This window comes from Cystoisospora suis, assembly GCF_002600585.1.
Source record: "Cystoisospora suis strain Wien I chromosome Unknown contig_308, whole genome shotgun sequence".
NCBI lineage: Eukaryota > Apicomplexa > Conoidasida > Eucoccidiorida > Sarcocystidae > Cystoisospora > Cystoisospora suis.
In genome coordinates this window covers 88,433-111,271 of record NW_027153109.1, presented here as the reverse complement: position 1 = coordinate 111,271, position 22,839 = coordinate 88,433, and the positions used below count along the sequence as shown (strand labels likewise).

The following is a 22,839-nucleotide window of genomic DNA, read 5'->3' as shown; positions in this document are numbered from 1 at the left end:
CTCGTCGGCGTTCTCCGTGGCGCCGTACGGCAGCTAGTTTCAGTTGCGAAGAGGCAGAGCAGGCATTATATTGGCTCACCCTCCTGCTGCGGCAGAGTCGACGCTATCCCGAGGCGCTGTTGCAGTCAGTGGAGTGCGTTCAGTGTCCCTCCTGCTATTAAGCGCATTACACGGCTGCTGCCGGCGAGCGCGACTGCGCTGAGTTCGTTGTTGCTCCAGCACCCCGGCGGAGAAGATTACTCGCCGAGCGGACAGGGCAGTCTGGAGGGAGCCGCGTCGTAGTTACGAGGGTCGGTCGTCCGGTATGTACGTGGCGGGAAAGGAACTCAGGCACGTAGGGTCGTGAGCGACTGAATCATGCACGGGGCGTCCGCCCCGCTGACAGGACAGCCCTTGTGGGCAACCAGCATGCCACAACTCACAAGTAGACAGGTGCCCACCTCGGGAGAGTACCAGCAGCAATTTGCAAAAGAATCCTCCCAGTCTGTCATGTAGTAACGCCTGTGAGCCATGTGCGCTTCGTATTCGCTGTCGGTGGGCAGTTCTCAGCTACACGATCTGGTACTGTGCAGGGCCCATCTGGCGTACCGGTCCAAGCAGCCGCCATAGCGTCGGACAAAAGTCTCAGCCGTGGAGCACAGACAGGCGCCGTAGTTTTCGGTCTGTGCCGCGGAATTTCCCGGCGTCTGATCTGAGCTGACGGTCCCGGGCAACAGCTTCCCCGGCTTAACGCTTTCATGTGTGGAAGGATGCGTTTTTTGGTCGCCTTAGAAGCCGCGAGCAAGCTACACTACATCGGATGGCAGCGGAGAGACGAAACTCCTCCGTCCATGGGGCTGCCCACTCCTCAAGTGGACTCATCTGGCTCCAGGAGCCATCTTTGAAATGGGTTGCTATACCGGACCGAGCGCGTTCCGGGACTGAACCTCCGGGCCGGAAATGCCCCACAACTTTGGAACCTCGATCCATGAATACGGTAAAAACAAGACCGCAGAGGCAAACACGAGGCAGCGGCCGTCGCCGTGTCGACGCCGGGGGAATGTGGCACACCATCACGGTTGTGGCGCGCCATCTCGATGTCAGGTGCGGGCCCCCAACTGAGCCCAGTTGAACATGTAACGAAGGAAGAAAACGAGAGTGCTGCCTCACCTGGTCAAAGGGTGCACCACTTCCACCATGGTCTGCGGAGAACAGGGAAACACCAAATTCTTGAAGCAGCTCGTGGCCCCGGGCTGCGTACCTCTGACTGTGGCCGGGTGGAATCGACTCGCGCCCCTTTGCAGATGGTCTGTGGTAACAGGCACGATGCTCGAGGCCAGGCAGTCTCCGGCCAAGAAGGCGAACTGTTCAAAAATGCCTGTATCGTGAACGCCGGTTGACGAATACCGTTGCAGAGTGTCGCAACCTACAGCGTTGCACGGTAGGGTATCCTCCGTAACCTCTCTTGCTGAAGGCGTCCAACGAGGGATCACCCGATGCTCGTCCCCGGGGCTTCTTGCGGTCAACGGGCCAGCGACTGGAGAACCCGCAGCGGCATGCATTGTTCTTTGCGCTTTCTCATAGCCCTTCGAAGAAATCGCAGCTGTTTTTTATCACAGCAGTTTCTTCTCTGGATAGCTCTTCTTTCGTGAACAACCCGAGCTCTCCTGGTAGATTTCTCGTTGCTGCATCTCCTCGCTCCATCGGTGCGTATTACAGAGGGTCCGATTGTAGTGGCTCTTTTCCCTCCATTCTTGGCGTTCGCGCGCTCTTCCTGAGTATCCCATCTATTTGATTTCGCTCTGTGACGGAGCGCGACAGGGTTCTCTGTACGACTTTATTTTTCCCTCGTGTTGGTGACCCGACTACTATCACGATGAGCTTTCACATCCGCTCACGCCTAGTGCTGGCCGGAGTAGCTTCGCTCTTGGGGGCCTACGTATGGAGCGCCATAAGGGAAACTGCTAGCAACGATGAATGGTTGGTTTCAGCGCAGGTTGCAGGCACTCGCGAGAAGGACCCGCTCCTCTCGGATATGTCGTACTACGAGCCTGCAGCGACAGAGAAACCCCCCGGCGGCGCCGCTCCGTTCGCAATATCCAGGCGCCGTGCTGCGGCTCACAAGCGTCGTCCCGTCCCCGAGGAAGGACGTGACGGAAGACGTCCACGAGCCCACTCGCGTGCGTACAACAAACGTGCCTCCGTGTACGCTGACACCTACTCCAAGACACGCCCCAGGGCTAAGAGCCGGTAAGCTAGGGACTCCTCTGCTCGTGACGCCGTACAGCACCGGTTTCTTCTAAAACCGGCGGGGCTCAGCCTGGAAACCAACAGTACCACCACTGTGGTGTAGGCGGGGGTAAGGCACTCTCGGATTCCGTGACTGCCAGTGAGTGTACTGTGAGAGGCCCCCCCTTTCCCCCGGTGACGATCCTCGAAGAAAGTATACTTAATCTTGCTGAAGGTGGAGACCCTTATCTCTCTAGCTTCGCTACTGAGGGGTTTTCCCTACTACGGAGGGCTCACGCCTGCCCCTCAGGGGGGAACTGATCTGAGTCTACTCCTACTTTGTACACCTCGCACTCGCTTAGCTCCTCCTGACTTTGATGTTCTCTTGTCGACAAATTTCACCGACCTCGCGTTTTCCGTGAGGGGAGTGGTAGCGACACCAGGCAGATATGTGTAGATATAAACCCAGAGCGTCAGAGTGCCAGATGTGTCGTGATGTCTAGGATGCGCTTCATATTTGTTGCGGTTTTTAGTGTAATGACGAACTCTGTTTAGGGCCTTCTGGCCAAACAAACTCCCCGCAGTATCATGTATCTGAGCGTTCATCTGGAGTGTCGGTGCCACAGCTGTCTTCGTAGCTGCCCACCCACCGAGAGGTCCGACTGAAAGCAGACTCCGTCCCTTCAGCCGCTGAAGAAGCTTGGCAAGCGAAAGCGCGGGTACATCCTTGGCCGCTCTGTTAGATAACACTCTATTGTCACTAGGGGCGTATGTAGAGTGTCACGTGGGGGATACACTAAAACTGAGGGGTTTGGTTGTAGTGGGCGTTCATCGACTTGATCGGCAACTACAGAGAGGTGGGACTGGGTCGCGTAGGGGTGTCCGCCTACTTGCTTTGGCGGTCCTAGACCCGGACACAGCGAGTCAGTTTCGGTTTGCGTGGTCGGGCAGAAAGATACTCTAGCGCAGCTGTTCGGGGTGGTATACAATTTCCAAGTTCTGATGCGAGCACGTTCACAAAGCGAGACGCTGGTTGCAAGCAGCTGGGGGGGGGAGGGAGGAGCTTTCATAGCACAGGGGGTTGGAAGGGGCTGTCTCTCGGGGGTCTCGTCGTGCAGCAATAGTTTACCGGTCGCTACAGACAGCTCACTGCCGCGACAGCGTGTGCTGCCGAAGAGTTTCTTGATCCTACGCGAGAATCGTGGCCGGAAGCTGAATCTCCTTACCCACGACCCGGCAACACCGAGGAAATTTTTCCTGTGCCAAGGCAGGCCCGAGGGTGCGGATCTTCTCAAGCATCTTAGTCCACACGGAGGAACTAGACTGATCTAAAGGGGCCTTGAGCTGAGCGTACAACACTCTACTTGCCGGAGTGGGGTCGTGTGTTTCTGGGAAGGATTCAGCAAACACCCTTTTGACGAGTACGGTAGCCGAGCCATAGCGTAAGCCAGCGACAGCTCTGACGAGCGTCTTCGACTTCTTCGTAAAAGCACAACAGAGCGACTTTTATGCACCTCAAGGATGAGCTACGTCTCCATTACTTGGGCATTCGTGGTTTCTGAGTTCCCCCCCTTCTCACATATCTGTCAGTTCACTTGGCCGTTGCTATGTGCTGGCTGCCGTGTAACGCGCGTTCGGTCGGAGCCCTCCACAGCGAACATGATTCTCTTCCGTGTACGGACCTACCTCGTGTCCAGACGATTGTATTCGGGGAGCGCTCATGTAAAGCCTGGACCGATGTGGTGCTTCCCATATTTCTTTTGCAGCAGCCACTCGTTGTTGAGCCTGCGAAGCCTGGTTCCTGCCCTTGTTTTCTTCGCCGTCGTGGGCGCCGGTCTGTACTTGGCGACGAAAACCCCTCCACCAAGTAGGCTTGCTACAAAAGGAGAGGCCGGGGACCGTCCGTCTGGGGCCGGGGCGATTTTGTCTCGGACAAGAGAGCCTGGTCTTGGTTTTACAGCGGGCCAGACGTTCTTTCAAGCATCGCGCCGCAGTCTGAGCTGGCCGGCGGGTGATCCTGCTGCAGTATGCCTGTTGTCGGTCCGTACTCCTTTTGGAGTTGCGGAAACCCGAATAACGGGCCCCGTGGCAGCATGCGATCTTGCAGCGTAACTAGCGGTGCACACTCGACTGGAGGGCACATTTCGCAAATTAGGCACCAACTACGGTAGGGGTGACTGATGGCGTTAGAGAGACTCTCTCGTTGTTGCCGAAACACGTTGGACGGTTGGGAGGTGTTGCCGACCAGTCGAGGAGTTTGTGTGCGGTCTCCGTGCATAGCAGGAATACGGACAACGCATACATCGAGTGCAGGAGAGTGCTTTTCCTTTGTGCCTTCTCTTTTTCTCTCAGAGAAGGAGTGAGTCGCAGCTTCGAGCGTCGCCCTGTACTAGTTGACGTTGTTGCCTGCGTTCCTTGACATCTGTAAATTCATGGCGCCGTGCTTCGTGGGACTGCGGGAACGCGACAGCCAGCAACCCTTGCTAGTTTTTGTTTCCGTCTGCCAGGGAGCCCGAAAGGCCGAAGCCAGTAAGCGCCTTTCCGGTGTCCAGCGACCGGGCCACGCTGCGGCTGAGGACTGGATTGCTTTTGGATACGGTGCGGTCTTTAGTTCAGATAAGTGTCAGATTCCCAGCAACAAGTACTGTACAATGGTGACTCTGACAGTAGCTTGGACCACTGCAGTTGCTGTGCTGATGAGGGAACCGCTGTGCAGTGCATGTCGACGCCGTGGTTCGCGGACGCTCCCGCTGCCCGAGGCGGCAGTGTAGCCTGTTCACTAGGGTGACCAGCCATTGTCTCGGGGATTATATGGATCTCACCGTTTTCCTGAAGGAAATAGCCCTTAGCCGAAAGAGCAGATTGGGTCTCTCCAGTTATTTCAGCTCTACCTGCGAATGAGTCCTGAAGGTCCTTATCCAGGGGGCTGGCTCGGGACATCCCGAGAGAACAACGATGCTCGCCGCGGCTGACAATCGTCTCTCTTTGTCACGGTGAGCAGGGGAGCAGGCACGCAGTACATGTCACATACGGAACGTGAAGAGCATCACGGCCTGTTTGTCTTTATCATGATGTTGGTTGGTTTAGAACACGCCTGACACAGTGCTAGCGGTCCGACCTCTGGGTCTGCAGACGAGAGTGAGGTAGTCGGCGTAATACACATCGAGACTAAACACTATCTTTCCTGTCCCCTGTTACTGAACGGCGTCTTTGTCGTGGCCGGGGTCCTGAGTAAAGGACCAGGAAGGGGGCACGTGGCGACGGCTGGTGGCATCCTTACGAAGGCCTGTTTTTTAGGGTAGCTTGTGTGACGCTTAGTATCGGGTGTGTCTGATGAGTGCGCGACGTAGGAGTGGCTCCGGTCCGGGGCGAGCTTCTTAGATGCCGTGAGGGGACCTACAGAGCCGGGGGGGCGCTGACTGAGGAATCGCCCCAGAACCGGGAACGGTCTAACACTAGACGGAATGCCTGTGACAACCCACTGGAGCATCCGCCCCTTTACCTAGGTCGGCTACGCGGCCGGCACAGACGAACACAAGGGTTCGCGGACATCCTCGGGGAAACTGTCTGCAGGCACCTCGTCCAGTGAGTCTTCTCGGCTACCAGTCAGCTTCTCCGTTCGCAGGCCACACAGCAAGTGCTGTTCTGTGCTGATGTGGGGGTGGGCCCGTCACTAATATGTGGTTCTCGTGGATCACCTGTGAAGCGTTGGTGAACCATGGGTCAACGGCAGTCGACTGACCTTGCGGGCTGCCACCTCGGACCAAAGAAAAGTATGTGCAGCACTCCGCAGTCCCGCGTAAGTGTCGGGCGTGCCGGTTCCTTGGTCGCTGGCGGTGTTGGATTTTGAAGCAGCGCCTGGCTCATTTGCCGTGGTGGATTTGTCTACAATTTTCCAGTAGGAGAATACTGTGGCTACGCCCGACAACCTTCGTTCAGTGCACGCAACTAAGCCTCACTAGTTTTTTTTTGTCTCGGAAATGGCTAGGCTACTCGTGTTCTCATTGGAAGAAACTTGTCCAGGACGTTCTCTTCAGGCCCCCAAGCCTGTAAGTCTCCTGTGCGCGGAAGACCGATGCTTGTGATTCAGCCACCGTACCTGTCTTGCCCTGTGCCGAAATGTGTGGGGAAGTATAGAGAGTTCTTGAGTACGGCATTAACCGACGGACCCACTGGTCCAGCAGGTGGTGAGAACCGAGGAATCGCTGAGTCTTGCTGCAGCCGTGGGGTCGAGCAAAATTTCATTGAGCCTTTAAGGCACTTTCGCTAGCCGGCTTGATGGACAGCACGCTGCTGGGGGAAGAAGGGGGGCTCCCGTGTTTCTATGCTGCTGGTATCCATGTAAAGTCAGTCGTGCACACGAGCAAGCGCTGCGCGTCAGAGACACTCGTCCTGTCCAGAGTATTGGCGATGCCAGCCGGGATGGCAGCGCGGACTGGCTCGCGTTGCCGACTATGGTGCAAAAGGCCGGATGCCGTGGTGTCCCTATTCCTGTCGGCCGTGACGCATTTGTCGTTGACCTTGACCTGATCTGTATGCAGGCAAAGAAGCCGGTGGGTACCAGCGAAGCACGTTGCTGCGTCCGTCCTGGAAGTTCTTTTACGACTGGGATCAACGCGATTCGCCTTTCGTTTTGTTTGGGTTTGTGTGCCTGGAGCCAAGATACTGGATAGCGGAGACTCATGCTTAATGCTGCCTGTAGCTGGTCTGGACCCGCTTTGTGGCAGTACTACGACGCTCCCCCCATTCATTCATTTGACTTCTATTATGCCGCACCGATAGTTCATGCACGGCGACGAAAATCTCGCCTCGTGAGGCGAGTCTCGGTTTAGCTGTGTCAGTGAAAATGCCAGTATAACTGTCCCCTTTCAGCTTTTGTCTGTGTAGTGACGCGGCGCCAGAGCTAGCAGTTCACAACAAAACCGCTGTCAGCCGTAGGTCACGCAGTGTCCGGCCACTGTCGGTCTGTGTTCCCCACGCGGACCAGCTAGGTGTTATGTCGCTCGGTGCTCGACTAGCCACCACAGCGGACCTACTACCGCGAAAGTGATCTTCTCTTGAGCAACGGCACCGCTAGTGACGAATGCGTCACGGGGGCGACACGATAGAGCCGAGAAACTGCGACCGCCTAATAGTGCCTTGGCCGCTGTCTATTATGTACTTCCCCATTTCTCCACACTCTTTCTAACTCGTAAGGCCCCTGTCGAAGAGGAGAAAGAAGTTGTTGAGCCCGTTCCGGTACGTAGAGTTTCGATGGTTCTCTCTGAACTGCTGCGGGAGTGACGGTAGCGCTAGGCTTCAAGAGTGGCAAAAAAGTGAAAGAGGCTAATCAGCTGCGAGCGACGGAGCATGCTGAGTCCACATAGCTTGAGTAGCTTGGTTTTTCGATTCACGTCTGGGCTGCAGACCCTCATGGAGGCAGTGAGAAATCCTTTGCTCGGGCAGCAATTCTAGAGAGTTCTCAAAGAGAGCCGCAGTAAATGGTTAGAGTGTTCAGGTTGCGCTCAGGCCAGAGGTCCCTTCAGACTAGATCTAGTCTGAAGGGACCTCTGGCCGGGCCTGTGACAGATAGTTTATGCCGCTGTGATCGCGGGCTGACTGCTTACGTCGACCACGTACCCAGTCTCCTCCTTATCACCAAGATGATTTGGACGAGGAGGCCGCTTACTGGTCTCGCCTCCCACAGAAAGCTGGAGACGAAGGGAAGCTTTGAACAGTATGGACCTATGGTATGAGTGAGTGGCTGGTGGGGATCTTTGCGGGTGCCGCCCTGTTGCAGATGGTGAGTTGTCATCGGGCGGGGTGTTTCACCAATCAGCCCTTGTCCGGAGGTAAGCTCTGTGTTGGCTGTTACAGTTGTGAGCGTAACGGCAATGACTGCCACATCTTGTTCGGACTGTATAAGCACTCTTCGTATCTGTCGTGGTCACCCCTTCAGAGGACTCACCAGGCTGTAAGACCCGGCGTGACTTCGGTACGGACTGCACCAGGGCAGTCGCGGTGTCAAGGTCCTGGTGTAGACTGGCCCCTTCACGGAATCCATGGACGGTTTCTTCATACGCCGACGTAGCCGGCCTGCGTTGCGATTGCCCTTTTCAGCATGTAAGTTCAGACGGGCATAAGAGTGTTGCGTTGTCCGGGTCCACTCCAGGAAGATTCAGTTCGCGGACAGTGCTTCTTGTGTTGCATATCGCTCTTCATAGCTTGTAAGTTGGGTTTCAGCATTGCAAAGGTCCGTTAGAGGTGTGCGACGGAGGCAGCGGCAGTATCCGCTGCTGCTGTGGCACCCTGTCTGTGTTTGACATGGTTTTATTGTCCTTCCTTTCGTTACCTCAACCTGTAAGTCCCATTTGCTTCAACTCGGCCTGTTCGCGGTACGTTCCTTAGATGATTTTCCCGCTCGCTGGCTGTGGCAGATTCTTGTTGCCTCCTGTACGCCCCGACCACTCTCACCCTCAAAGCAGAAGAGCAACAGCCGTCTTCGCCAAGGTGGACGGCTGCTCTTTTCGGGACAGGCGGTGAGCTTTGAAAGGTGACTTCGCAAAACAGCCGGCTCGGCCGCCGGATGGGCCGTGGTGCACCGTGTCTCCCGGTCTTATGTCCGACTTCTCTTACTGGTGATATCCGCCGATGTACAGGCGGTAAGTCACTGAGTTCGGTACCCATCTTCTCGGGAAGCTGAGAAGGGACGTGATTTTTGCTTCTGATGGACTGCTGCTACAAGAGCGGCAGTCGTTTTTGGAGAATAGCCCCTCGCAGCTGTCTCCGATCTTTAGAAGCTTCTGAAGCGCATCTGGCTCCACAAAAGCGAGGAACAGTGCCAGGCGGGACACTTCACACTGTGAATCATGTGTGTCAGATTCTGTGCCGCAGGCTGCCCGCGGTGATGGCGTCATCTGCATGTCTTCGGTTATTTCAGCTTCGAGGCAAGTGACCGAGCTGCTTTCCTCTCTGTTCTCATGTGATGCAGACTTTGATGCCAGTGAGGATTCCTTGCTGGCACCAGGGCTTAGCAGCAGGCAGGACGTCTGCAAGTCGGGGCGTGGTCCCGGAAATTAGGCCACAGGCCCGGATAGAAGGTTGCCTTCCGTGTTGCCGCGAGCGCAAGCTCCACGTTGCCGGACAGCACGGATTTTGCAGCTGTACATGGGCTTCCTTGGGGGCACGTCGGTCCCAGTGCCCTGGGAGGAAGTGATCATTCCTCCGAGTGCTACGACAGTTTGTGTTTTGCGGGTCGTTGCTGGGTTGCTCAAACACGTGCATATTGCGCTACCTAGGGTGTCGTTCCACTGCTTATCTCCGCAGACGCCCCAGACGCAGCGGCAAAATGAGAGCACTTCGCTAGGCAAGTGTAAGCGTGCGTTGGGAGGGTGCGTTTGGTTGTTTGGACCTTAGGGAGTAAGCCATCCGCATCAGGTGACCGGTAGCTGGTGAACTGCTACAACTCTGCAGGTTCGCTACGCGCATTTCTGCCTGTCGCCTGTCCGCGGGCGCTGTAGGACCGCCGCTGCGACAGGACATTTGCGTTTTGAGGCGCTCCGTGACTTGCGAATGACTGCACCGTTAAGACAGTGCTGCGGCTTTGTACAACCCACTTCTTTTCGCCTGTGTAACTTCGGCCGCGACTACTAGTTCGTGAGTTTTTCTGTGACATCCTCCACCCTGCAAGCCTGAGACAAGACCGTTCGCCGCCCTACTCCAAGGTGCCCTGCAACAGCATCCGCCCACCCGATTGTATTTAGCGATGGAGCCGAAGGGCCGACGTGTCTTATCTGGGTGTCACCTGAAGAACGGAGAGTCCTCGTGTAGCCCTCAAGTAACGTACTTGATTCCTCTTTCGGTCCCCTCCGATGCTATTGTTCTCTACCAGCTGACACCGCGAGAGCGGCAGTGATAGGACGTTCATGATGAGTGAACCTTGTGAATGAAGTTCTCCCAGGTTGGGGCGGTAACCGTTACCCTTTAGTTTGTAAGTATTTCAGGCTAGACTGCCCGTGCTCAGCAGAGTACACAAGCTTCTAAAACCCTGGAAGTGTTCGAGCGAGCAGCCTTTGGCCTGCGTCAGACAGCGTGTCTGAACTGTACCGTCTTTTTGCAGTCGAAATGGCATTTGGAGCGGTATCTTGAGCTTTCGGCACCGTCTTTAACATTAGATAACAATGCACGCACCCACTTGCACTTGAGTGCAGCGTGAAATTTCTGGCTCCTGCACTTTTGGCAGGAGACTGGAGTTGTACGAAAACACGGGTGGTGCTCCTCGTACCCGCCGTAGTTCAGATAGGGCATGATCTCGAGGATTCTGTGTCGACTGTGGCCCGACTGTTGCTGAGGGTAGACTCAGGTTCTGCAGCGGTGTGGTGCAATTGGGTGCAAAGGCACTTGCATAGCTTCCGGAGTCCGAGACAGTAGCTTAAACGCACAAGTCGGAGAACAGCGCCTGTGAATCTGGACAGTAATGTGGCTGCCGTGCTTCTTGTAGACCGTAAGTGCCTTTACATAACGTGGGCCGAGGTCCACCAGACACGGTCTCTACAGGAGATGGCCGCGACACGGACACTCTCTTCTGTTTTTGCTCGGTCTTCAAAACAGTTCGTGGCTGTAAGTCGAGCCTGAACTGTGTCACCGCGTTCCCGCCGACTAGCAAAGTCCATGCAGGTGCCGCGGTTGCCGTCCGGCTTCTCCGGGTCACTGCAGCAGACCGTGCATCTGCTGATACACGCCTTAAGGACCTCTTCAACAGGCACACAACGGGGGACGAGATAGCTTCATGGGGTCGGTGACGGGCCGAACGCGTCACAACATATTTTCTCGACTCGCAAAATCTGAAGAGAAAATCAGACATTTCCCGGCTCCTGGATATAAGCAGGAAAACCGGCTTGACTTGGAGTGTGACTTATTTCTTGCGGATCTGGAAGCAACTGCATGAGTTCTTATAGCCGGGTTTCCTCTTCTGCTATCCATTCCGCAGGTCCAGCCCGTACGTAGAGAGAAAAGTCCTTTCTTGCCCACTAAGCAGTATTGATGCTTGTCTCCAACCTTCGATACCTCTTCGCGAACCCCAATAGCCTGGCGATCCGAAGCCGGCCTTCCTTGAAACTAGTGGTCCGTGGTAGCCCCAGCAGGATATGTCCCTCTTGTGCGAGGTCACAAGAACCAAAGGGAGTGTTTCAGGATGCTTTGCGACCAGTTCCAGCAGGTGAGGAGTGATTCTGAGCCCACATGAGTGACGCACGCCGCTGTCGACTGTTGCGCTTGATATCTGCTTGCGAGTGCCAGCAAGCTGTTCACTGCGCAAAGTGGTTCTGCGCGGTCAGGCCCTGCAGGTCGGAGTGAGGACTCGTGGCCCCGGCCAAGCTTCAGGGAGGCGGAGAGTAACGGCTGACACACTGCCGCCAGCTGCAGTGGGTAAGAGTTTCGGGAGAACCCGAGCTGCCCGCTACGGCCGTGTACGGGCCGAGAGAGGATACCCTAGGAGCTGCATTGACAACGGCCCCCGCCGGAAGTGACGGAGGAGTGTAGCGTTTCGCCCCCTGCCTCACGCGAATGTTCGCCAGGTGCCAGCTGCAAAGCCAGGCATTCCAGTCTAAGCGAGTGTGGGGACCGCTGTGTGACTGGTGAGACGAGACCTGTGCGGGATCGATAGCTCGACACTCTGTCGGGCTCCAGGTTGAGACCGATGTGTCTATAGCGCGGCATGGTCGCGGGAATGTTTGCCCAAACGTGTTCCTTTCGCCTCCGTACCGGGCATTTCTTTGCGCATAGAGAGTCTCCGGCTGCCACACATGGGAGTACATGCGCATAAACAGCGCGTTCACTGGCTTTATTGATGGCGTCCGGAACCATTTTGACGTGCTTATATCTCCAGAGTTTTCTTGCACGCTCTGTCGTTTCTCTCATGGCGGGCCGAATGCGGAACTCCGGTCTAGTGGCTGAGAGTGGAGACTTCTATCTTCGTTATCATTTTCAGCTGGTAAGCCAGCCGCGACATTAGTGTGAGGAGCCGTTAGCCGGCGTAGCCCAAATGCTTTCCTGGTCTCAGCGGAGCTGTTACTCTATGCAGCCCGGTAGTCTTCCGCTTCTGTGGTATGCTGAAGTTTCGTCGTTGTCAGTCGGGTGCAGTTGATGGTGCTCCTGGAGACGACCCCCTAAGTGCCGCGCAGTCCCATGCAATACGACTACTGTACGGCGCTAGGCCGTAAGTGAATTTCTACCCTACCCGGCCGACAACGCCTAGGGTCTGCCTAGCAGCAACAAGTTGCACTGCTCGTCGCGTGCTGTCTTAGAGCTTACACTGGTGGAGAGCACAACGGGATTTTCGTTTATCCCGCTGCTGAGAGGCGAGAGAGGTGCGTTTGTCCTATCTTGGCGTGTGAAGTGATATACGCACGCCCTGGTCAACAGGTGGTAGGGTCGGCAGGACGCCGTGGAGTCGGAAGCAGTCCACACTCGGCACCATGAATCACATATTCACTCCCTGGCGGATAACGTGTGACCTGAGACAGCTAACTTTGCTTGTCATTCGCATCTGAAAATGCGCACGATGAAGATTCCATCACGCTTGTTTATCGTAAGCTGTAGAAAGCCTCACGCTCAAGTGACGTCGGGAGACAAAGTGACTCATTATTGTGGGTGCGCGCGGCTTTTGTAATGCAGGGGGTAAGCGACCCTAAAGCAGGCAGTTGCGACACCTGGATGCGCTTTGGTTCAAGTGGGTCGGTTTCTTGTCTGGTTCTCGGGAGCCTGCAAAGCAAACTGTGTTGCGTGGCACTCTCTCTACGCTGGTTATTCATCGAAGCTGGTAGGCCTCCAGGCAACGAAGCTCTTCTCGTCTACGGCTTTGGAGTGTTTCACCCTTTTGGTCATGAACATGTGTCTCCGGGCTTGAGCTGAGGAGCAGGACACAAGCACCGCATAGCTGGATGCCTGTTCGACGGAAACTGGGTTGAAAAGTACCTCTTCGCAGACACGAAGGAGAGCCCTACCTCAAAATTGCACCCTCCCAGGCTGTACGTGGCGGCTTCAGTGCGGCGCTGCCCTCGGCGGCGTACAGGGCGCGCGATAGGTGCAGGAGGGCAGCGTGGCTGAGTCATCTAGGATCTGGACACTACGTGCCGGAGAGGGATACACATTTCCGGCATGCGAGTGGGGAAGACGATTGTTGCCGGCCAGGCGTCAGCTGTAAAGCGCGAGCGCTGTCGCCTCAGGCTGCAGTACTTCGACGTAACGGTTGCAACTGCTGAGAATTAAGAGTACCGAAGACGGTGTCCGGTTTGACAGTCGGAACGCTCCTGTCGGGACACGAGGCAACTGCTGACACGATTCGGGGCGTGGCCTCCAATTGGTGGATGCTGCTGTGTGGAACCCTCAACGCGACAGGTAGTAAGCGCTCAGAAAAGGACGTCGCTCTGCGTGAAACCGGTTGAGCACCGTTGTGATGCAGCAGTCTTCTGGCATCGGGTGGGGACGGCATTGACCCTATGCTTCTCGGGCCGGGAGTGTCTGGTCATATGTGCCCGCCTCACTCGACGAAAGCCGTACGAGAATGAATTTCACAACTGCGTGCTTACCTGACAGTAGTTTCTCAGCAGCGCCGAAAAAAAAAGGCGCAGAATGCCGAGGGTATGAGGCTGGCACGTCGCCCGGTTGACGTGGCGTCCTTGCCTAGAGTACGTAACTTCCTTCTTGTTTGCTTTCGAGCCGGGAAACGAGACTTCGCCATCGGGCCCGCGTGGCGAGGTAAGCAGTTGGGTCCTCAGAAGGCGATCATCGCCACACCCAAAAAACGGCTTGCCAATCATGCCAGGCGGTAAGTCCTTTGAGGTTAGCTTGCAGATGAAGAGGTAACTCATCAAGAGAGGACATCAGGCTGAGCAAGCGGCTCCATTGCGCTGCCAGAAGTGTGGGCTTTTTGAGCTAGTAGAGTCCCCTTCCTTCGAATTTCCACGGTAGCCTGAACACTGTCACTTGCGTCGTCGCGAAGGGGAAGTCTAAGAGCGGACGGGTTCTCGAAACCACAACATCGCGGGAGACAAGCCAGCTGAGTTGGCAGGTGACGAGGCCGATGATGATTAAGATGCAAGCCTCTGGAGAAAACGAGGTCTGTTGTATCACTGCACACCCGCCAGGCTGTAGGTCATCGCTGCTCGCAAGCATTCCGGGGCTGTCATTCCCGCCCTTGGAAGGCAACAAGCCTAAGGTGTTGCACCAGCCCCGTGCAAGCCTCACTCTACAGTGACGGCCTTCGTGCAAGCCTCACTCTACAGTGACGGCCTTCGCCGCCCTCAATGCATTGGTGACCCGGCCTTTAGTGATGTGTCAGCCGTGTTACATTACCGACTGTGAATTCGCTCAGTGTGTAAGAAACCTCGCTTGATACTGCTTGAGACCTCAGGGGTCTTCAACAACATGAAGGCTGGATAGCTGGCGGGCGTCAACACGGCCTAGAGATGTATAGTTCTTGAGTGGCGGCCCCCTCATGGCGACCAGATTGTACGTCACACGCTCTATGGTCAAGACCGCCACCTTGCGACTCTGTTGCTGCGGCGAACATTGAGTTTTCTGTCCTTCGAGTGTCAGCCTGACAGTGGACGGAGGAATGAGGAAACTGTTTGATGCCTCCCGTGTAGGGTTTCGTTAACCGGGCCCGCTGCCGGGTGCGGTCCAAGGGCACTTGCGGACACGCTTGCTCACCGGATGATACTCCGCCCCTTCCCTGGTTCCTGCAGCCAGTAAGGCGCTGTGCATAACTCCGCAGTCCTCATCGTCAGACAGATAGTCTCCGGATCACACCGGTGACCTCTCGGGACACCTGTTCAATGTGACTGAACCTAGATTGTAAGGAACGTAGACGGACGACTCTTTGCATTGCCGCCTAGATTTCTTACGGCATCCGGACGATTCGAATCACTCCGATTTCTTCTTAGGGGTGCTGGCGCGAGGCGGGAGGGACAAGGGGAGCCGGTTGGTTTCTCTGAGGCCTATGAAACGCCCGGTCATCCAGCAACCCAATACTGGACCCTGTATAAGGAGTGAGCGCTTTGCTCTGTCTATCAAGGCCGTCTGGTGCTGCTTTCAATCGTTTGTCTCAGGGCGTAGGTTCACTCCCTTACTCTTGGTTTACAGGCTCGGCCTCCAACGCCGACGCCGCCGTGGTCACAGAGTGGTTTCGAGGGGAAGACAGTTGAACTGTCTCACAAGTCGCCCAGAGGCCCTGGTGGAACCGAGGCTGCCTGTCTGTCCCGCGGTTTCGAGGGCGTTTTTTCGAAGGAAGCCTTTGGTATGCTGCATGCGAGAAAAAGTGTCCCGGGAATGAGGCATTTCAAGCGAGCTACTCGGGCCATGCTCGGGCAGGCTGTAAGTTTGATGCTGAGACCGCCGACGAAGGGGCGACACTCACCCGCTCCGGCGCCTCCCAAGGGCAAGCCTTTCGCTTGTCTTCGGCAGGCGCAAGACTGCCGGACACGGGCAGTACTCCATCCGGGAGCTTCTTACGTAAGATTTCCCGGGCATCTGGTGTACGTCCTTGTGCTTGTGAGGGTCGAGGGCAGGCAGCTGTGGCCGGTTTGCGCACTGCTAGTCGACGCTGTCATTTTTCGCGTCTACTTTGTGCTTCTATGGTGTGACCAACCGCAGAGGCGAAGTGGCACTCCGACTACAGAGTAGCAGGCACTGAGTGTGGAAGGCTGTGTCGCATCCGCGCCTCGCTTTCCATAGGCGGTGAGTCGTATGTGGCAAAACGGTTTGCTGAGGAAAGGCCACAGTGCTGAAGCTGAGACGCCGCTTGGCGGCCTGGCAGTATACGAGTACCCCTTCTCTAGGTCTGGCAATTCTGTGCACACGACCTTGAACGTGTACCTGCCCGGTACACGGATGTGTAGACGTCGGCTGTGTTGTGACTCAAATTCGAGTAGGAGCAACTCCAAAAGGATTTCTGTAGTACCTGCGCTTTTCATTTTGCCTGCCCCGTATTCTTCTCCGGCCGGCTGGAGGGAGATGTGTTGCAGAAGAGAAGACTCAGTGGGGCTGGGTGGTTCTCGGGAGTTACCGGACCTTCAGTTGGTATGTCTCGAAGTTGTCTTCCCTACGTGTGGGCACTGGTATCGGACAAACCAGGCTGGAGAGCTGCAGGTGCCGCGCCGAGGCGGTATTGGTGTCGTTGCTAGTGTGGAATGATGGGCGTAAGCCGTCGGGCACCTTTCTTTCTGAACCATAGATGCCGACTCGCGCGTCGGGAAAGTGGTTTGCGTGGGTAGGCGGGACACGGGTCGACCCAGCAGCTGCCTCCCTCGGGGGACAGCTGTGCAATGACCACCTATGGCGTCCCAAGCGAACTCCGCGGACTATCGGTGTATTGCTGGCGAGATCCGCGCGGTGCACCCAGCAACTTCTCGTTTACTTCAGCAGCTCATTCCGCCTCGCGCTGATTTGTTCAGTTTGTGAGCGCTTGCCCTGTGGCTTGCAGCCTGGGACCCCCTCCCCCCTTTCACCCATAGCAGGACGTGCGGAGGAACCCCAGCTGTTGCACACACTTTGACCGCTTCGGCTGTCTAGGACGCCCAGAGAAGCAACGGTGTGTAGCGCGTCGACTCATTTCGCCGTTTGCCGAGCTGGGTGGTCGCACATTCTCCGTCGTTTCGATTCTCTTTTCACAGGGCGTGAGTCTACAGCGAGAATGAAAACAGTTGGTCGTTTGGAGCACCGTCCACTCGCCCGGGCAAGGGGCCACTAACGAGGCAGCCCAAGATCGGGAGTTTTGCCGCCGGTAAACATCTCACCATTGCTCAGATGGTATGGCAGCCATGTGTGCCCGCCCCACGGCAGCCGTTACAGATGCAGGAGAGTATCAGACCGGAAGGCAGCGTCCGACATCATGCTCGCTTTGAACACGTCGCTTCAGGGTGTAGCAACCCGAAACACTGCCGGTTCCACACACAAGTCGTCTGCCCGACTTCTGGAGAGAAGCATCGTGCCTACTTTCCGCGCATTCCAGGCAGTACGCATACACAGAGACCTCGAACAGCCGGCGGCATGTCTTCTGAGTGTGCGCAGCCGCCTCCACGTCGAGAGATCTGCTCCAGCGACGCCCAGACAACACACACTTTTCAGAAGAACCGGACGAGTTACTTGCCGCGCGGTCAGCTCCGCACTGTACGTCAGGGTTGTCGGCGTCTGATGCGGCTGCCCTGCTGAGCTAGCTTTTGTTCTGACCGGTCTCGTGCAAATCAGAAGGTAAGCGCGTTTTGCGTTCGAAAGCCTGCCCGTGGTCACAAAGACCACTTGTGTGCTAAGCAGAGGTGCACTGCTCGTGGTTCTGCCGGTCCCTACACATCTCGTTGGGAGTGGTGCCCCCCCACGGTCTCCGTGATTAGCGCAAGACGTCATTCGGCCTCTCAAGCCTTATGCAACTGCGCACGCTATGCTGTCCCAAACTAAACAGAACGTACGCTTCTTTCCTGAGCCCATCAATTGCGTCGTCTACTACCCTCACTACTTTGAAAGAGTGCGAAGCAACCTTCGCACCAGGCGGAAGCGAGTGTAGCTGAGGATCCTCTTCGAGGGGCATTTTGGTTTGACTGAACTGCAGCTGAAACGAGAGGTGAGCTCGCGAGGTCAACCCTCTGCTGCGTTTCTGTGCTCCACTTCGCGGGAGTCGACTACCCCTGTAGGTAACCCTACTCGCGGGACATTCTTTCTGTCCCGTGCTCGCCTGCGAACGCCTATAGACTCAGGGATGTGGTTGGACCACCGGCATGTTGGCACAGCATGTACTGAGGCGACGAACACTGTGCCCATTTTTGAAGCCGGAGAGCCTTCAGGTTTTAGTTGGGGGTGCGTGGATATGCTTGTTTGTCGGAGCAGAAGCAAGCAGCTCCAAAGCGGTCTGGTTCTCGGTGGTTCTTCTTCTTCGGGACGCAGAAGGAAGTAAACGCTACTGGCTAGTGGCCGCCGATGTTCTCTGCGTATAATGGGCTTCGCGAGGAGCTGGAGTGAGCGTGTGGTGGTGCACGCTGTGCCTGTCCTATAACATTGAGAAGGCTGTACAAATCCGTTTTTGAACTTCTGTTTCGCCGTGACTGGAAAGCTCACCGACAGAAACTGGAAGATACCGTCGGGCGTGGGCCTCCTTCAAAACAAAGCGGACGTGTCAGTGCTGTGGACCCCTTCCAACAGAGGAGAGTACGTTGCAAAGACAACCGAGCCGCTGTTGCCTTCTAAAGGTGGAAGCAAGCAGAAACACCAGCTGTCCCAAGCGAGTCTGTCACCGTAGCCAGGCGACAAAAGTGTACTTGTGCTGTAGGCACATTCTCAAACGCGATCTGTTATCCTAGCAACGGCAATCACTATGATCAGGAGAAAGTACGTCCCGTCTGAGCAAACGTCTTGTCATTTGTCGCTCTCCGAGACAAGAGACCGGCAGCGGGCACAAGGGGACGCTCCTGTTTTCGTGCGGGACGAGCTCTTGCGTGGTGGGAGTCGGACTTCTGGCGCATGTCCGACTCGAGCCATTACATGTTGGCTGAAGGCACATTCTGAAACGTCAGTTTGGGTTCCAGAAAGGGAAATCGCTGTGGCTAGGAGAGAGTAGGTCCCGTCTGAGCAAACGCCGCGCCATTAGCGACTCTCCGAGACACATTACCGGCAGCGAGCACAGGGGGACGGGCGTGTCCGTGTGCGGAACGGGTCGGTGCCGAGTGAGAGTTGGACCTTTAGCGCATGTTTTTGACAACAGCCGTTCCACGGAGGCCGAAACGTTTACTCAAGCTCTTGTTTTGGCACCGGCAATCGCTGTGGTCACCAGAAAGTACGACCCCTCTACACAAACTCCGAGACATTGCTGGCTCTTCGAGACAAGTTACCGGCAGCGAGCACAAGGAGATGCGCCCGCCCGTGCGCGGAACGCGCAGGTGTCTGACGAGAGTGGGATTTCTGGCGCGTGTCTGACGCGAGTTATTACATGTTGGCTATGCACGCTCCGAAAGGTGCGCTCTTGCTCTCGCAATGGCAGTCACTGTGATCACGAGAAACCACGTGCGTGTTTGGCGAGAGGGGGTGCATGTTGGCCGTTGGCACATCTTGAGAACCGAGCTTTTGTTCTAGCAATGGCAACCGCTGTGTCAGGAGAAAGTACGTCCCGTCAGAGCAAGCGCCTTGCCATTGTCGGCTCTCCGAGGCAAGCTACCGGCAGCGAGCAAAGGAGGACGCGCCTGATTCCGCGCGGGATGAGCCGGTGTCCAGTGAGAGTTGGACCTCCGGCGCATGTTTCACAAGAGTCACTACAGCTGAAGGAACATTCTGAAAGGCGAATTCTGGTTCTAATGATGGCCATTGCTGTTCAGGAGAACGCACTTGCATTTTTGACAAGAATCATTATATGCTGGCTGTGGCCACATCTTGAAAAGCAAGCCCTTGTCCTAGCAACGGTAATCACTGTGGTCAGGAGAAAGTACGTCCCGTCTGAGCAAACGTCTTGTCATTTGTCGCTCTCCGAGACAAGATACCGGCAGCGGGCACAAGGGGACGCGCCTGTTTTCGTGCGGGACGAGCTCTTGCGTGGTAAGAGTTGGGCGCGCATGTTTGACAACAATTCATTCCATGCTGGCTGGAGGCACATTTTGAAACGCGAGTTCTTGCTCTGGCACTGGCAATCGCTGTGGTCAGGAGAAAGTACGTTCCGTCAGAGCAAACGCCTTGCCAGTGTCGGCCTTCCGAGACAAGTTGGCAGCAACGAGCACAGGAGGACGCGCCTGCCTCCGTGCGGGATGAGCCGGTGTCTGGTGGGAGTCGGACTTCTGGCTCATGTTTGACGAGCGCCATTACAGCTGAGGGCACATTCTGCAAGGCGAGGTCTGTCCTAATAACAGCCGTCACTGCGGTCAGGAGAAAGCACCGGCATGTTTGACAAGAATCATTACATGTGGACAGTAACCGCGTCTGGAAAAGCAAGCCCTTGTTCTAGCAACGGCAACCATTGTGGCCAGGAGAGAGTATGTCCCGTCTGGCGCCGCTCCATTAGCGACTCTCCGAGACACGTTACCGGCAGCGAGCACAAGGGTACGGGTGTCCGCGTGCGGAACGAGCAGGCGTCTGCTGAGAGTTTGGCTGCTGGGGCATGTTTCACCGGAACCGTTATACACTGGTTGGAGACACGTTCTGAAGGGCGGGCCCTCGTTCTAGCAACGGCGATCGATCAGCAGAAAGTACGTCCCGTTCGAGCAAACGCTTTGTTGTTGTCGGCTCTCCGAGACAACGTAGGGGCAGCGAGCACAGGGGGTCGTGCCTGTTCGTCTGTGGAAGGAGCAGGTGTCCGGTGACAGTTGGACGTCCGGCACGTGTCTGACGAGCCCCATGTCGTGTTGGCTGTTGGCACATTCTGATAGGCGAGCTCCAGTCCTAGCATCAGCAATCACTCTGGTCAGGAAAAAAAGCACGAACATGTTTGACAAGAATCATCACACGTTGGCTGTCGGCACATCTTGAAAACCGAGCTCTGGTCCTAGCAACGGCAATCGCTCTGGTCAGGAGAAAGTACGTCCCGTCTGAGCAAACGCTTTGTCAGTGTCGGCGCTCCGAGACAAGTTACCGGCAGCGGCAAGAGGGGACACGCCTGTTCGTGTGCGGAACGAGCAGGTGTCTGGCGAGACTTGGACTTCCGGCGCGTGTTTGACGAGAGTTATTACATCTTGGCTGGAGGCACACTTGCAAGGGCGGCTCTTGTTCTGGCAGGGGGGGGGGCAACAGCTGCGGTCAGGAGAAAGCGCCTGCGGGCTTGACAAGAATCGTTACGTGCTGGCTGTGGGCACGTGTTGGAAAGCGAGCTCCTGTCCTGGCAATGTCAATCGCTGTGGTCAGGAGAAAGTACGCCCGGTCTGAGCAAGTTTCTTTTCACTTTCGGCTCTCCCGGATAAGTTGCCGGCAGCGAGCGCAAGGGTGCGGGCCTGTCCGTGTGCGTGATGAGCAGGCGTCGACTGAGAGTTGGACGTCTGGCGGGTGTTTGGCAAGAGTCAGCCCCCCCCTACATGTCGGGGGTAGGCACACTCTGAAATGCGAGCTCTTGCCCCAGCAATGGCAATCGCTGTGGTCAGGAGGAAGTAGGTCCAGGCAGGGCAGACTTTTGGTCATTGTCGGCTCTCTGAGACGAGCTCCCGGAGGAGATTACAGGCCGGCGCGTCTGACCGCGTGCGGAACGTGCGTGCGTCTGGTGAGAGTTCGGGCATGTTTGGCGAGAGCCAGCACAAGTGTTGCTCGTCTGCTCGGGAAATCGCGACCTCTTCTGTTCTTGTATTCATCTCGAAGTGGGGTCTCCTTGTTTGGGGTTGATAGCTGGTGAGCTGCGACTGTCTGCGCCCTTTCTCGAATGACTAACTCTGGCCGTTAAGAAGGGGCTGGAGCGCTGCGTTGTTCTATCTGCCCTTTTGGTGAAGGTTTTTCGGCTTCGCTCAGCGACGAGCGAGCCAGCCCACCGTTCTTCAACAGACGAGCGTTTGAACGGAATTCCCGTCTGGGGAACGGCAGAAAGTGAGTTTTCTTCTTGTCACTGCCGGCGACCGCAGCCAGACAGTGAACCGACAGGCTCGCGGTCCGGGTGTTGTCGCGTGTGAGACGGAAGCACTTCAGAACTTGAAGCGGTATGCGCATACGGCCTGGGGCAACGGACTTGCGAATCAGCTTTTGTCCACGCGACTTACTTGAGGGATAGTTGGCGGCAAGTTCTTTTTCGTAGCCAGGAGACTCACCGGAAGCTTATTGTGCGCCGAGAGCTACATCAGGGGGTGAGCACAGATATGACTTTGTTCCCGGCCGGCTTCGGTCTGTAGAAACGGACAGGTTTTTTCTTAAGCCTAACACGTCTGTGGTGACGGCGTTTGGGTGACCATTAATGACAGGCTGTGAGTTCCGTTCCTGGAAATACTTCATTCCTCCCCATGTTAAAAGATCGCGTTTTCCGTCGCGTGCCCGGCTGACTGCAGAACCTTATTCCCAGTGTACCATGCCGGTGCCAGCCACGACACCAACTGCTTTCGTGACTGGAGGATTTCCTAGGAGGTAAGGATGGGTTCCCCGCAGTCCAAAAATAACCGTCGGCTTCGACTCTCGGTTCAGTCCGTCGTGATGCCACGTTCCTTTCCTCCCCTCTACCGTACATAGCGGACCTGCCCGCAGCCACATGTCCGATCACTGGTCTGGGCTGAGACGTAGGTTTCAGCTTTCTTGCTTCTGTCAACAGTCTTTGGGAACAAGAATGTGAACGCATATCATGGCAGCTCGTAAGGATGGCGGTATTTTCTTGGTGACGTCCCTGCACACCTGTTGCTGGAGCACGGTCCAGTGGAGAACCAATTAGCTCCGTGCTCCACCCTGTTCCCCAGCTGTAGCTGGAAGCGCGCGTGCGTTGGTTTTCGTCACAGGCGGTAAGCTTCGCAACAGTGCCGCATCCGCCTGGAGTCGGACAGGTGTCCATGTAGGTACGTCCATGCATAACTGCGCTGCCTTGCTTTTACTGTTTTCGAATGGTCTTTTAGGAGGTAAGCCAAAACCAGGTCTGCTTTATCATCGGACCACCGCTGCGGCCGATAACTCCTTCGAAGCAGCTGGCTTTGTTGTGTGTGTTGCTCTGTACCGTCGCTGCAGCCC

At 56.2% G+C, this 22,839-nt stretch overlaps 1 protein-coding gene across 1 annotated transcript; it reads left to right on the top strand.

Moving 5' to 3' along the window:
- Nucleotides 1-962: 962 nt before the first annotated feature.
- CSUI_000803 (uncharacterized protein) lies at nucleotides 963-4,016 on the top strand (the record flags this gene model as incomplete). The annotated part of the gene is made up of 2 exons (XM_068061010.1): nucleotides 963-2,229; nucleotides 3,975-4,016. Coding segments are annotated over exons 1-2 (414 nt in total), but the record flags the coding sequence as incomplete, so codon positions are not given.
- Nucleotides 4,017-22,839: the final 18,823 nt, after the last annotated feature.